The sequence below is a fragment of the Chanodichthys erythropterus genome, chromosome 20, assembly GCF_024489055.1.
Source record: "Chanodichthys erythropterus isolate Z2021 chromosome 20, ASM2448905v1, whole genome shotgun sequence".
NCBI lineage: Eukaryota > Metazoa > Chordata > Actinopteri > Cypriniformes > Xenocyprididae > Chanodichthys > Chanodichthys erythropterus.
The window spans coordinates 23,450,485-23,466,991 of NC_090240.1; the positions used below are offsets into that span (position 1 = coordinate 23,450,485).

Sequence of the window (16,507 nt, forward strand, 5' to 3'; positions counted from 1 at the left end):
TCAGTTGTCAGACAAGACTGGAACTTCAAATGGGACCGGCTTCTATGGTCAGATGAAACTAAAAAAAGAGCTTTTTGGCAGCAAACCCACCAGATGGGTTTGGTGCACACATGGATAAAAAGTACCCCATGTCCACGGTTAAATATACTGCTGGATCTTTAATGTTGTGGGCCTATTTTTCTGCTGGAGGTCCTGGACATCTTGTTCAGATTCATGGTATCAAGGATTCTATCAAATACCAACAGATAAAAAAATCAAAACCTGACCGCTTCTGCTAGAAATCCAATAATTTGCCGTGGTTGGATCTTCCATTAGGACAATGATCCAAAACAAACATCAAATCCAACACAAAAATGTGTCACTGAGCACAAAATGAAACTTCTGCCCTGGCCATCTCAGTTCCCTGACCTGAACCCTAAAGAAAATGAGTGAAGTGAACTGAAGAGAAGAAGCACCGACATGGAGCTGGAATCTGAAGGATCTGGAGAGATTCTGCATGAAGGAATGGTCTCTGATCTCTTGTCAGGTGTTCTCCAAACTCATCAGGCATTATAGAAGAAGAGTGAGAGCTGTTTTCTTGGCAAAAGGAGGTTGCAAAAATTATTGAATAAAAGGGTGCCAATAATTGTGGCCAACGTGTTTTGTAGATAAACATTTATTTCATAATGTGACTTTCCCCCCACTTTCAATTCTTTTTCTTCAATGAAAGGTTAGACTTTTGCTAATTTTATGAATTAGAGATCAAAAGGATAACCAATGCAGATTAATTTTTACAGTCATCTTTGATCATATTAACCAAGGGTGCCAATAATTCAGACCACCACTATATATACGTGTGTGTGTCTGTATATATATTTCCACGTTTAATTTCGACCATTTGCATTAACTTCTGGGTTGCCACTTGATGTCCAATGTCAAATATGGGTTCTGAAGCAATTCATCTATATCATACCTCCTTGTGACCAATTCTTTCAGGCATGGAGATCTTCTCAAGAGAGGCAGGTTGGGAAAGATCCCTCCATGCAACCGTTGCATGGTCCAACCTCACCACCTCCTCATTCTCTGAGCATGCTGAACTCAACAGCACTTTCAGAGGAGGATCATACTTCTGGTTGGTGTCTCAAAACAGCTCAATAAACCCCACTCAGGCACCTGATCCATTCAGGATGCGGGACACGGCTCTGGCTCAAGCAGAGATTGGAATTCTGGGTCTGGTTCTCGCTCTGACAACACTAGGGAACAGCTTTGTACTGTGGGTTCTGCTGAGGCGGCGCAAATACAATGCACCCATGCACCTATTTATGGTCAATCTGTGTGTTGCAGACCTTGTTGTGGCGTTTTTTCAGGTGAGCTGAATTTCATCTAATGCTTATCATAACATTAAAGGGTTGCCAACACACTTTCAGGCTGTCTCTCATCACCATACTAAATCTAAATAACGGCAATGACAAAGACAATGCAAAATGCGCTTGAGAGATGCTTTCTCCAGCGCACAACATTTTACTCTAATATTCTTTATTCTGTAAACATTATGACTTGAAAATCATGCACATATTTCCATTTTGTACAACGTTCATAAGAGCAAGCGAGTCATGGTTAAACTTCATTGCATGCGCATCAAATAGGCAGAGCTCAACAAAAAATGAGTGCAATTATTTAGACTAAAATATTATGATTTTCATCAAATATTTGTTAACATCATGCAGCATGCAATTGTATATGTTGTACAAAATTAACCTTGTAAGATGAACTTAAACATGAATTGTTGCATCCTCAAAACCTCATATAGGTGCCTGTGATTGGTTCAGGCCATGTCTTCAAAATCTCACTCCAGCCAGGTAACCAAAGTTGGCAACCCTGGCATTATTTCTTTTAAGTGACATGCCAACAGCTGTACACTGTTTTGCAGGTGCTCCCGCAGCTGGTATGGGTTATCACAGAGAGATTTCAAGGTCCTGACGTGCTGTGCCGCTCAGTGAAATATCTGCAGATTGTGGGAATGTTTGCATCCTCTTACATGATTGTTGCTATGACAGTGGACCGCCATAATGCCATCTGCTGCCCCCTACAGACTTACAAAGGAGGGGCAGTTTCATGCTGGAATACACCCATCATGATAGCCTGGGGTCTAGCCCTTGTCCTCAGTGTGCCACAGGTACATCAATCAGTGAATATGCATTCTTAAAGCGGTAGTTCACCCAGTATTTGCCATTATTTATTCACCTTCAATTTACTCCAAACCCATATGGGGCTATTTATTACAGGAAACACAAAAGGAACTATTTTAAAATATTTTCCCAATGCTGTCTTCCCTACAGGTGTTTATTTTCTCCAGGTCAGAGGTCTCTCCAGGAGTGTTCGAATGCTGGGGGCACTTTGCCGAGCCCTGGGGGCTGAAGGCTTATGTCACCTGGATGACTGTAGCCGTGTTTGTGGTTCCTACCTTTATTATCACCGTTTGTCAGGTACTGTTGGTGCCCGTGCATTTCATTTGAGTCTCTAATCCCAATTTTCACACTCACCTTAAAAAAATATAAATGTGAAGACATTAATTAGACATTATAGAACCACATTAGAATTACAACTAGTGGGCTTAATTTAAAAGCAACTACTGTAATTGATGCAATTAACCATTTTTTTAACCATTCTTTATAAAAGTTAACATAGGGATTTTATTTCTTGGATGAGCCACCATAGATGATAGATCAACTCCCTCTACACTCTAATAATAGTTCATATAAATACCGTCCAATGTAGCATTTTAATATGTGGGAATTTTACATATTGATTTTTCACAGGTGTTTTACCCATATTTTGAATTATGTATTGCACTGGGTTGTGTTTTAAAGGGTTAATTCACCCAAAAATGAAAAATCTGTCATTAATTACTCACCCTCATGTCGTTCCACACCCATAAAACTTTCGTTCATCTTTGAAACACAAATGAAGATCTACTAAATGAAATCTGAGAGATTTTTGTCCTCCATTGACAGCCTACACAACTACCACTTTCAAGCCATAGAAAGGCAGTAAAGACATCATTAAAGTACTCCATGTGAATCCAGTGGTTGAACCTCAATTTTATGAAGCGATGCGAGTGGTTTGTTTGTGCAAAAAAAAAAAAAAATTTTTGTTTTTACCAATTTCTTTACAAAATATTAATCTCCAATGCATGTTCACGAGACCACCAAGGTGCATGTGTGTTTTGTTGATGCGAGAGCAGACGTTGTTGCATGGACGCGCACTGGAGATTAATATTTAGTAAATAAAGTCGTGAATGAATAAATAAATGTTTCTTTGCATAAACAAAGCACTCGTGTCGCTTCATAAAATTGAGGTTCAACCACTGGAGTCACATGGAGTACTTTAATGATGTCTTTACTGCATTTCTGGGGCTTGAAAGTGGTAGTTGCAGGCTGTCAATGGAGGGACAGACAGCTCTCCGATTTCATTAAACAGATCTAAATTTGTTTTGAAGATGAACGAAAGTCTTACGGTTTGGAATGACATGAGGGTGCGTAATTAATGATAGCATTTTCATTTTTGGGTGAACTAACCCTTTAAGGTTGAAGGAAATAACAGAAAATGGTAATTTTCTACAAGGGGATTATCTGTTTTTCTTGTGCTTGTATTAACTGCCAACACTATTTCACTATATTAAGCATTTAACCAAAAACCCATTCAAAAAACCCATTAACTTCAGGACGATGGAACCAGATGCTAACTCGCTTTCAGGTTTTAGGACTCATTCCTGCAACACTATTGAAAGGTCTCAGCTGTGATCTGGAGAAAAGAACTTTATCTTTTTAATAAATCATAAGCTGCTGGGGTAACAATCATTTGAGGGGAAGCAGATCCCCTGACATGTATCATAATGCTTGTTTGGTGAGATTATGCTCTCTGACCTGGTCAAGGGGTTTTGGTCAGTGAAGTTCTATTTCAGGAGAGAAATTCTCTAATGTACAGATCTTTCCTTCCACCAGCTGATACTGTTCCCAGGAAGACAGTCTTATTTAAGAAAAAGTACACTGTGCATAAACCAAAACAAAAACTGCTTCCCACTGAATGTGGACAATGTATCTTTGGCAACAAACATCTTTTAAAAACATTTTGCAAGAATCTTCAACCTCTGGTCTGATTAAACACCTGGATGGTAATCCGTTCAAGCAAACATCTCACTGGCATGAAAAGATTCTGTATTCCTTAAAATACATTGAAAAAAACCCCCAAAAAACCTACAATAATGGAAAACTCCCCACACTTTATGGACATATGTGTAAGGTTGTTTTTGCCACTGACCTCCAGATGTCTTTTGACATTCTTGTGAATGTTTGTACAACTGATGGGGTATTTTACTTGCAGTTAATATTTCATACTTGAGCTTCACTGGTGAACTTCACAGTTCCACCATACAAAGTCTTTAAATGATAATAATACTTCTGTTAAACGTCCCATCTGGGTTTGGTTTATAAACAAGATTTCCATTAAGAGAGGTTTTCTCCACCATTTACTTAATAAATGAGAGCTAGAGACTAGAAAGCAGTGATTCTCAGTGATTTTGGACAACCTCCTTATGTAACACACAAGAATCAGTTCACCACCAGACGCTCCACGTTTTAAATTTGGAGATAATCCAGAATTGAGAGTATGAAGTAGTGCTGTTTCATTCGAGAATGAACCAGTGTTTTTAACAAATAATTTAAGGGAATATATGTAAGAATTTTCATGTATTTAAAAAAAAAAAAGAAAGAAGAAAAAAAGAGACCTTCCCCAACTTCCTACGTCATCTATTAAACACTGTTGACTGTTTTTTATGTGAATGACTTGGAACGTTTTTGCTGGGGAAATCAAATGATGTGATGTTCACAATGTTCTTCTGCAAGATGCATGAAGTTTTGTATATTACCACTAGAGCGCATTTAGGTACATAGTGTACCTTAAACAAATGAGTGAGCCAATCTGAGTGAATCTTTTCAATGAACCAATTCATATGGTTTGGGCTCTCAAATGATTCGATTGACAGAATCCCCACCACTATAGGTGTGTTCGTCTCGAAGCGCCACTGTACAGACCGATGAGTGTATGACATCAAAGTGGTGGTGACCTACTGGTGGTGATCTTTAGTAATAACCTAGAACAGAATAAAGCATGTGCAATGTAATATTTAAAGGTGTAGTAGATGATCTGTGAAATGCTAAAATTAGCCTGCTAGGATTGAAAGCATATGTGACCTGATCCAGCAAAATGAGTCACAGTGACCCAAATTTCAAAACTGAGATTTTGGTATATAAGCTTTAAAATGATATCTTAGTCAAAGTCATACCTTGAATGGTTTTAAAGATATACCCATTTGAATTATGGTTGTTTGCCCTCTTTTTCCAATTGAAAACCTGAGAAAATCGCTTTTATCTTTCAAAATCCATTGCATTTAAAGGGATAAACTATTTATTTTACAGCTTAATTTGACCAAAGACATTTTTATATATATATAAATGCTATTAAACCAGACTGAAGCTCAAATTATTAATAAGTATTATTATATAATATTATAAGTATTAATTTGAATTAATATTTTATAAGGCACTTTTACAAAGATTTACTAAAATCAGAAAGATTGAACAGAGGTGCTACATTTTTGCTTGAGAGAGAGGGTGTGTGTGTGTGCGCGCGCGTGTGTGTGTGTGTGTGTGTGTGTGTGTGTGAGAGAGAGAGAGAGAGAGAGAGAGAGAGAGAGAAAGTGAGAGCAGCAGAGCTTAGGTTAGCAGCCTCCAGTGAGTTTAAAGCTTTGGCCACTTTTTTCTCTTTTGACAGCGACATTTCTCAAATATTATTAATAAACAGAACTAACTTACACACAGTATACTACACTACACTATACACTATACCGTAATGAACTTGAATCTTTCTGAGGAGATCTACTAGCTTGTTTACACAGAGCGCGCGCTAGTCTGACAGGAGGATGGCTGGACCGATCGCGTGCCTGTCAGTCGAAACGGGGCTTCCCATTGATAAAAATCAGCTTTTATGTCAGTGTGTTTTCATTTCTAAACTTTTTGATTGGTTCTATACAACGTGTAACACCATATTTGGAAAGCAGAGATAGTGACGTTTCAGGGGATACCGGGAAATGCTCATAAGTGACGAGAGGAGTTGAGAAGTTCATTTCCAGCGAATTTAGTAAAACCATGTCAAATTTAATAGCCATTTAAATACCTTTACTCAATTATCTGGACTACGAAACATTGGGAGATTATTTTTGAAAGTCTGTTCTTTGAAATTAGCTTTAAAAAAAAATCTATTTTTTCATTGTTTTTCCACATTATCGGCCCATATCTTAAAATAGAACGTTGCGACTTCCGACTCATTTCGCCAGAGCGGGTCACATATGATTCCACCTTCCCTGCAAATCGCGTCCAAAGCCACACCTCTTCCAAAACACATGAACGCACACACACTGCTGCTTTCTGCAAAGTATCACAAGAGAAAGTGTTAAAATACCTCGTCTCAAAGCACATAACACAATGAGTTAACATATTAAACAAATGTAATCTTCATTTATTTTTGTGTCTCTAGGTACGAATATTCAAAGAGATCCATGATAACATCTACCTGAAATCAGAACGTGTGGTTTCTGCTGACATGAAGAAGAACCTGGTCATTTTTCACTTTCCCATCTTCAAAAAGCGGGCCAGCTCAGCTAGACTCTCACACATGCAGAGAGAAGTAAGAGAACCCCATAAAAAGAACACCAACAGTGGCTCGTCCCATTCTCACACCTGCAACACTGAGGAAGCAGAGCCCGATTGTTGTGATCAATCTTGTCAGGACAGCCACAGTCCCAATGATCGAGCCTCACAGACTCACAGTTCATCCTCAGATGTGCTGCCTTGCATTCAGGCTAACCCTCACACCATCTGGAGCAACTCTGCTGCTGCCCAGACATCACATGGATACTCTGTTCCTCACAGGAACACCACTACTGAAGAATCCAATACTTCATCAAACCCCTCTTTCCCACCTTGCCCTCTCCATCCACCTCTTACAGGTGTGTCGAAAGCTATGTCTAAAACAGTGAGGATGACTCTGGTCATTGTGCTTGTCTATACATTATGCTGGTCACCCTTCTTCATTGTACAGCTGTGGGCTGCCTGGGACCCCAACCCCCCTGACCAAGGTGAGAAATTAAAGTGGTCCTCACAAGAAAAATATATACAGTGGTTGGTAGATTACTTACAAATTAGTCCATAACTAACTACAAATTACATACGATAATTGTAGTTAGTAATTTGTTTATCACATAGATTTGAGTAGAATTATTGTGTACCATACTGATATAAAAAGACAAAGAAAAAAAAATTACATTCTTTGTTATCAACAAACAAAAAAATGGTCTCCTTCAAAGAAAAACAAAAATCCAGTGGTCACCTGACTGGTGTGTGCAATTCTACAAAACTGGAAGTCTTGCATAAGTATTTGGCTTTTTATGAAAAATAAATAAATAAATTTAATAGAAAATAATTAGGGAGAATCAATGAATAAATCATGTCATTAATAAAAGTATCAATAAAAGTAATCTGATTATGAACATTTTAAAATGTAACCTAATCTAGTTACAAGTACTTTGGAATCTGATTACATAATCCAGATGTAATCAGTTACTACCACTGGATATACACTCTAAAAAATGTTTGGTTAAAAACAACCCAAGTTGGGTTGAAAATGGACAAACCCAGCAAATGGGTTGTTTTAACCCAGTGGTTGGGTTAAATGTTTGCCCAACCTGCTGGGTAGTTTTATTTAACCCAACTACTGATTAAAAATGACTATATGGCTGGCTTAAAATGAATCCAAAATAGGTGAGAAATTAAAAATCAGACACATAATTACTAGAGGCAACAATAATAATCAAAAGGTGTACATTTATTAATAAGCAATTTAATAAATGTTTATTGTTTATTCATTATCTTATTAATAAATGCTCATTTATTAAACATATTAATAAATGTTAATTTCCAGCATATTTTGGGTTCATTTTAAGCAAGCAATACAGTAATTTTTATACAACCCAGCAGGTTGGGGCAAACATTTAACCCAACCAATGGGTTAAAACAACCCAATTGCTGGGTTTGTCCATTTTCAACCCAACTTGGGTTGTTTTTAACCCAGCATTTTTTTGAGTGTAGCATAGCCATTTTTTTTATGTAAAGCATGAGGTACAACTCAATGAAAAAATTTGGCTGTTCAATAAGGGCATTATTAAATCCTTTACAAGAGCACTGACTCAGTGGATTGTGGAAGTGCTTTGGAATGGTTGCAAATTATCCGGAAAATGTGGAGCCCATCAATGCAATGAGTCAAGTCGGTGTTTACCACAAGAAATGTCCTGCAAATGCCCTCCATCTTTCTCCTATTAGACACGTCCATATTTAAAGCCCTTTACTTCACACCAATAAATCACCCTTCTCCATTCCCTGCTGCTCTTACATCACTAACCAGATTTTGATATCTTGCACCACAGGCCACTGAAAACTAGTAATGTACACACATCTGTTCTCCCACACCAGCTGCTTTTGATTTGTTTCAGCTGTTTATGTGTAGTCAATTGGGCAACATACTGCCATTGATTGAACAGTTGAATGTCATATAAACTGTTTAGTTCTAAGAGCTTTTCTTACTGCATTTCCCACAATGGAAAATTAAATTATAATATATTTGTTGTTATAAGGAATCTCTGCTTGGGAAGTCTTTCATTTTTTTATTTCCCATTTCATTAAGTGTAAGCTCTATACACCACCAAGTTATGGGTTGGTAAGTGTTTTTAATGTTTTTATGTTAGAACAGTAAAATATATAGTAAGACAGTAATGTTGTGAAATATTATTTCAATTTAAAAGAACTGTTTTATATTTGAATATATTTTAAAATGTAATTTATTACTGTGATGGCAAAGCTGAATTTTGGATCCCAAGTAACATTTCTTTTTCAAGATTCTTTGATAAATACAAAGGACAAATTGAATTTTCAAATTTGTTCTTGTACTTTTGAGGCAGTATAACACTACAGCGAATAATGCTTAAAAGTTTCATTTAAATGATCTGGAACAAGATCTTATTTATTTACTGTGTAAAATCAAACGTAAAATCAAAAATTGTATTAACGTGCAGTTCATAAAATTATTGTAAAAGTCATAAACAAACCCTACTTGACTAAACAAACACTGGAATGAACAATGTAAATACCCTACTGATTTGGTTCTTAAGTATGTTTGTTGTTTTGTGACTACAAAATATAAATGCCTTGAGGCGCAGAGAGTGGCCCCAGCTAACAAAAATATGTTCTAAGAACATTTTGCTAACATTCCCATTAAGTTATGAAAACATTATTTTCAAATGTTCTCAGAATCTTGATCTTGGTTATGTGAATGTTAAAGAAAACTTTAAGAGAATGTTCAATTTGATCAATTTGCAAACATTAAACATTACTTTTGAATGTTCTCTGAACCATCTGAAACAACTATTAAGTAAAAAATTAAGCGAACGTCAAACTGATTCGGAAAAATGTTCCATGAATGATGTATAGATAACATTTTTGTGCTAAATGTTTTGATAATGTTATTGAAGACCAAATAACTTTACTCGAACAATGTTTGTTCATATAGCTTTGAGAACATTCCATTTGCTGGGGCGAGTTTTCGCGCAAGTAAAATAAGCGAATTTTGAAAGCTCTCTTAGATCAGCACATTTCAAGGTGTCACCATCTTTAATGTGGTTTATATTAATCGTAGCCCTTAAATGAGGACAACAACATGACCTCTACGAAACCGATTTGACTTTCTCTTCCCCCTCCCTCATTTTCAGGAGTGGCTTTCACCATCCTGATGCTGTTAGCCAGTCTGAACTCTTGTACGAACCCATGGATCTACACAGCCTTTTCCAGCAGCGTGTCCCGCGAACTTCTTGCTTTACTGCGCTGTCGGCCAAAGCTTCCCCGCAGGAGCTCGATGCATGACCACTCAAGTGATATAAACACCTCCACCACCAAGGACAACCAGCACTGACCCCCACAGAATAAACTAAAATTGAGTGTCAGCAGCGGTGGCGATTTATGCGGGTGTAACTGTCCTACGCATGTGGAAGACATGTTGTCATGAGATATTGCTACATCTTCTATTCAGAGTAGCTGAAGATGCCGTTTTAACTGTGAAGAGTGGTATGCTAATGAGCAAACAGGACCAGTATATGACATAAAGATCATTTCACGAGGATTTTATGCAAAATCGGACCACTGATAATGATGCTGATCTCATTCACAGCTTACTGACTGTCATAATAAACTTAATTACACTCCAAAGAATACTGAGATAATTTATAAGACATTGTAATTTATTAAACGATATATTTTATTGAAACTGTCCACTATGTGAGAGGTGGAGATAAAAGTCTTAACTGCAGAGGAAGAAGAGATCAAGGCCTTAACCTCAGAGCTAGCAATTTCATCCCATTTATCAGTCTTTTTCAGCCATAAGTCTTCAGATTCACAGCTCGCATATAGCAAGGACTGAGGAAGAGGATAAATTATGTTATCCATGCATGGAAACTACATCCAGGGGACAGTTCAAATCTATGCCATAAAAATCCAGGACTAAAAAGTGATACATTCATTCCTTATCTCTGACTTTCATACACATTCAATGGAAAAGGTACAGGTATACGAACTGAACACACATTGACTGATTTGTATATCGTGTCATACTGAATAATAAGCAGGCTGACAAAGCAAGCAGTGTGCAAAGCAGCAACACTTTCGGTTCCTCAATAATTGACTTATTTATAGAGCACTATTTGTGTATATGATAGGAAAACAGGAAGTCATAAAGAATATAAGAAGATGGTAAAAGAAGAGAAACTGAAATGACATCAGGTTATACAGTGCCTTGAAATGAACTGATGTATAAGCAGCCTGTACAGATCCTGTCCTCTGATACTCTGTAAAAATCATTTTCTTAATCAGTATTTTTTACTTAAAACAAAATAATTTGCCAGTGGGGTAAGAAACATAAACCTCTAAAAAGACAAAATTTTGCTCAATTAAATTGATCTTGTTTTAAGAATGGCTATTTTTACTAGAAAACAACAGCAAAGTACTGATTAAGAGAATAATTTTGTAGCAGTAGCTGATTTGTCACACTGATCATAGGCTTAGATTAAATAATAATAATAAAAAAAAACAAGATATAATGTAAATAATAGTAAAAACAATCTATTGATACAGATGTTTATCTAAATATATTTATTCTATATTTTAAAGAGGAAAAAATTTATTTGTCAAATCTTTGTGATATAGTCCAGAAAAAAATTTAAAGTATCACAATAAATCACGAAACAAATTCAAGGCTGAAAGTGTATGGACTAATCTGTAAAAAAAATAAAAAAATAAAAAATCATAAATCCTAATAGTATTGTGGTGGACACTTTAATAGGAATTATGCATATGTTTGTATTTATTGTTGTTGTTTTTCTATTATTGACAATCTAAATAACCCATGTTTGGGTCAAATATGGACAAACCCAACCCAATTTTTAAATAAAATTTATAAACCCAATGTTTGGATTTGTCCATATTTGACCCAAACAATGGATGAAACAACCCAGCATTTTTAGAGTGAGATATTTCTTTATTAATTTGTTATTCATGTATTTATTTTCATATTTACTAAATGTGAGCTGAGCTTCATTTAAATTTAATGATAGTCAAAAAGTATTGGTTTGATTCATAAAATCAGAAAACAGCTAAGAACAAATGACACAAATTAACCTCTTTGTCGAACCAGAGCAAAACAAATCACCTTATTGGTTGATGCAGCACACTCTTCATGATTTCTGGACCAGGGAAAAGGTTTACACAACTACTTGATATCTATAAATGGTGTACAAATGAAAGAAAGCAAACACAGTTGTTTACAGTCTTCACAAGAGTTGAAATTAGTGCAAAGAGGAAGACAAATCACAAATAACCCCAGGCTTGCCACCATGATGACTATTTTTCAAAGACCATCTGGTTGATCAGTGACAGCTATTTGAAGAATGCGCTGCGGACAGATAAGATGAAAGTTAAATTTACGGCATAAACTACGATTGAAAGTTTGATGAAGACAAAATGCATCCCTGCAGGAAAATATCTCATCTCCAGCCATAACACATGGTGATGAGGTTATCATTCGGCATCTGGACTGTACAAATAGGCTAAAATTCTTCACAAACTGATCTGTCTAGTTCAGTCAGTATGGGCAATGTTTGCTTGCATATATAAATTCCCATAAATTACACTTTTGTTAATTAACTAATGCAGGAACACAATTCTAAGCATTTTCAAATAATCTCACTCTTTTTATGAAGCTAAATCAGACACATTTTAACCTAATCTTGAAATCAAAATGTTACACTTTATTAAGTTGGCTTGAAAAAAATCAACTTACTGTTATGCTATTTTCTTCTGTAACTAAAATTTCTGACTCTAACTCCTCCTAGAGCTTTAACTCTACAAACTCCAAAATCGGCTCAAACCTTCAGACTGTTCTGACTTGTGCTATATCTTTTCTAACTGATCCAACTTACGGTTTTCCTAAAAATGTCTATTAAATCTCGGAAAAATCCCATTGACTTTCCCTGACGGAATGTTCAAATGAGCCAAGACTCAAATGACCCAAGACTCAACTCCAACTGTCAAAATTCAAATTTAAACTATTAGACTTAAAGCTGCCATTCTATGTACTATTTCTAATCCACTGAACCTCATTCAAACCTTATCTATCTATCTATCTATCTATCTATCTATCTATCTATCTATCTATCTATCTATCTATCTATCTATCTATCTATCTATCTATCTATCTATCTATCTATCTATCTATCTATCTATCTATCTATCTATCTATCTCATAGCAACCACCCAGAATAACCTAGCAACCACATAGCAACAACCAGAACACCATGGCAACCACCTAGCAACCACACAAATCACCCTGGCAACATCCTAGAAACCAGTCTCAGTACCCTAGCAACTGCATAGTAACACCCTAGCAACCACCCAGAATACCTTAGCAACCGCATAGCAACTACCCAGAATACCTTAGCAACCGCATAGTAACACCCTAGCAACCACCCTGGGTACCCTAGCAAACTCATAGCAACACCTTAGCAACCACCCCAAGTACCCTAGGAACCTCAAAGCAACACCTTAGCAACCACCCCAAGTACCCTAGCAACTGTATAGCAACACCCTAGCAAAGACCCAGAATACCTTAGCAACAGCATAGCAACACCTTAGTAACCACCCCAAGCACCTTAGCAAACATCTATCTATCTGTCTATCTATCTATCTTAACTACTAAACTAAAACTTTTAAAATTGCTTCAAACTTTCCGAACCAGCTTTTTCAAGCCAACTTAAAGTTTGTCTCGATTAACTTTTTTCACTTAGTTAATGGTTGTGTTCCTTATTGAACTGTGAATGAAAGTAACCTGTACATTCCAAAGGAGGACCCTTAAAGATCATTTTAACATATTAAATTTCATTTGGCAATGCTTGCATTAATGTAATATTGCTGCAGTTTTCCTCTTGTTGCTACTACAATTGTTTTGTATGTTGTCGTGAACTAAGGTAATGCTATCAACGCCCTAAATTCATATTTAATTTCTACGTATTTATTTACTTCGTAAGTAATATGCATACTGTCATTATTTCTTTCTCTTTTTTCAGTATGTTGCCAGTTGTTGCATGACTCAAAAAGTGTTGTAAAAATTGTACACAAAAACATACTACTGTTGATAAGACTAACAGACAATTCATACTAAAACAAAATGTTTACTTCATGGAGGAATAGTAATTGGAACATTCTGTGCTCACTTACAAAACCAAAATTGTGTCCTTAAATGGGTATCCATCCCTCTGACATCATCATACACATCTCTTGTATCCCAGATTATCCCTTGAATTCTTTTAAAGTCTGTTTCCTCTGAGAACAGGAAATACAATGGAGACCAGTATTAAACTAATGTAAACTGCTGGGCAAGTGAGTTTTATTAAACACTGTATACATCCTTCTTAAAGTGCAAACCTGAAAGTCAGGGTCATGAGGGATAGATTTGGATCCCTGAAACTGAATGAAACCATCATTTCTTCTTCATAGGCTTTGTTGGACAGAGACGCGGTGATTATTAATGGCCATGGTTTAGGATGACTACAGAAATCCTGCCAGTGTTAGACGGCGTGCTGTGACTGTGTCCGAGGCCATTCACTAATTCACTGCCGTTTCTGGCAGTTTTAGAGATATAAACGGGGGAGCAGATCTGTTGAGAGGCTGACCCATCCATGAAGAACAAATTGGGGTCAGATATAACATGAAGCTTATAAAGAAAATAAATCGGATTTCTTTTTATAGAAAATATATGACTCAATAAACAGCATGAAGTGACAACAAAGAATTTAAGCTTTCAAAATAGACCAGGAAAGCCAAACCTGGACTGGAGTTCCACTCTGTAATTTTCCTCTCGGAATGATGGATTCCCAAATACTATTTTTTTTTTTTTGCCAAAGTGGTCCATTTTGGAGCAAAAGTATCTTTGGAATTTGATAAATAATTATTATTCCAGCAGAAGAGTTTTTCATCTAAGTTTAGATTTTAGAGCCTAAAATTAACAGTTTTTATTATAACGCATATTATGACACTAGTATATTATTTTAGTTTCATTCTGTGTATCCCAAAAACTATTTGAGAAATAAGAAAGGCTGAAAGGTTAATAAACAGTGAGAAAAAGGATGTCTGAATCAGCTGCTGCTAAAGACATTTTCACACCAGATCAGATCGAATTATAGGCAGATTGAATCAGCCTATAATAAAAAGCTACTCAAAATAAGATTAGTTTGTACCCCATTTCATCTCTGAAATATTTATCTAGGAGCCCTTTGCAAGAATGTTTTCCTGGATTTCTGCAAGAACTGCGTGTTTATATTACAGTATTGCATAAGCTTTGAGCATTACTTTCTAATAAGGATGAAATTACTTACACCTTGAGTTTCAGTTGGCCTTAGGACGCCCTGGCAGCTGGCCATGTTATAGCACGCTGCTGGATACTGAAAAGACAAGAAACACATTTCTGAATGCCAGACATTGCATTCGATTTAATAGCCTGTCTTGTTTGCACTTATAAGTTAATTGCAAGTGTTGTAGCATTATATAAACGTTATGAATGGTCTACAAGTTTATAAAAATGTAAAGCTGTCAAATGAAGGCTAAGTTTTGGAAACTACTGTGGAAATAACTGGTCCAATATTTTGTATGATGTCATAATAATGTCAGCCAATTATATGCTGACATTTTTATGGGGATTTTTTTTTATTTTATTTTATTTTTACAATTTTGGGAAAATACTATTATATCAGGGGTGGGGAACGTTGGTCCTGGAGGGCCATTGTCCTGAGTTTAGCTCCAACCCTGAAAAAAACACTCACCTGCATGTAACTTTAGGAATCCTTGATTAACTTCAGGTGTGTTTAATTAGGGTAGGAGCTAAACTCTGCAGGACAATGGCCTTCCAGAATCAACGTTCCCCACCCATGTATTATATGCTAAGAAATGTTACAAAATATTGAAGAAAAGTCCATTTTTATGGCTATGACTCTCACTTCGCTCATATCGGAGGAGTCTTACTGCCCTCAAGTGTTTATTAATCAGAACTACAATTTGCTTTTAACTTTTAAAGGTAAAAAATATACACAACTTTAAAAAAAACGATATTTAAATCAGTTCAGAAACCGACTGAACAACAGGCAATGGCACTATAGAGGTTATTACAATATTCAGTGATTCAATAACATTACAAGATCTTGTTACTCAAAAAAAATGTCAAAGGAAAATATTGTTCATCAAAACTAAAGGCAAAACGTGTAGGTTAGCCTACAAAACGCCAAAGAGAGCTTAATGGAGTAGGCCTATTACAAATGGAAGTTTAGTACAGCTTTAAAGTATTATGACTGAATGAGTTTTGTTGAATGCGTAAAACTATACATTTCTAGTAGATAAAATATAATACAAGAAATAATGGGAGGAAAGAGAGCACATTGGTGTTCAATAAAAGTGTGTAGTGTAGTGTGTGACCTACCACATAAAAGAATGTTTAGAACTTCCGCCAGACTTTTGCTTTAGTTTTGTCACTTTGGTACAGTCTTTTTTATTTTGTTTCTTCTGTTTTCTTAAGCTACGTGTCTGTGTTGAAATTCATAAAATTGTCTGTCATGCTCTCTTCCGGTTTACCATACATGGACTGGACACCGTGAACGCGCAAAATGATTCGCATGCAGAAAGCACCTCAAATACTTTCACTGTAACTTTTTAAAAAATAAATAAATAAATAAAATAAAAAGAACAAAATGTTATCAATGACAGAGTGCAAAAGATATTCCAAACCATGTCTTGCACAAATACATTTAAAAAAAAACTATAATAATGAT

At 36.0% G+C, this 16,507-nt stretch overlaps 2 protein-coding genes across 4 annotated transcripts in view; one reads left to right on the forward strand and one right to left on the reverse strand.

Annotated features, from left to right (window-relative positions):
* fam3a (FAM3 metabolism regulating signaling molecule A) overlaps positions 1-16,275 on the reverse strand; it is a 77,639-nt gene extending 61,364 nt beyond the window's left edge. For 2 of the 3 annotated variants that reach the window (XM_067372116.1, XM_067372119.1), the window contains exons 1-2: positions 15,065-15,191; positions 2,444-2,522 (exon numbers count right to left, since the gene is read on the reverse strand). In XM_067372116.1, the coding sequence (XP_067228217.1) occupies positions 2,444-2,522; positions 15,065-15,151 (166 nt within the window). In that variant the 5' untranslated portion in view covers positions 15,152-15,191. Of the gene's footprint in view, positions 1-2,443; positions 2,523-15,064; positions 15,192-16,158 lie in introns of those variants that run through there. The other variant, XM_067372117.1, reaches the window with a different exon arrangement.
* avpr2aa (arginine vasopressin receptor 2a, duplicate a) lies at positions 889-10,207 on the forward strand. The gene is made up of 5 exons (XM_067372120.1): positions 889-1,346; positions 1,910-2,155; positions 2,319-2,465; positions 6,574-7,174; positions 9,857-10,207. Exons 1-5 carry the CDS (start codon positions 978-980, stop codon positions 10,054-10,056), a joined length of 1,563 nt encoding a protein of 520 aa, XP_067228221.1. The 5' UTR covers positions 889-977; the 3' UTR covers positions 10,057-10,207.
* Positions 16,276-16,507: the final 232 nt, after the last annotated feature.

Bases quoted from the DNA above. Each gene is read 5' to 3' on its own strand.
- avpr2aa (XM_067372120.1), top strand. From the start codon at position 978: ATGGAGATCTTCTCAAGAGAGGCAGGTTGGGAAAGATCCCTCCATGCA. The intron at 2,466-6,573 runs GTACTGTTGGTG...TTGTGTCTCTAG, and splicing joins TTATTATCACCGTTTGTCAG to GTACGAATATTCAAAGAGAT. The intron at 7,175-9,856 runs GTGAGAAATTAA...CCTCATTTTCAG, and splicing joins CCCCAACCCCCCTGACCAAG to GAGTGGCTTTCACCATCCTG.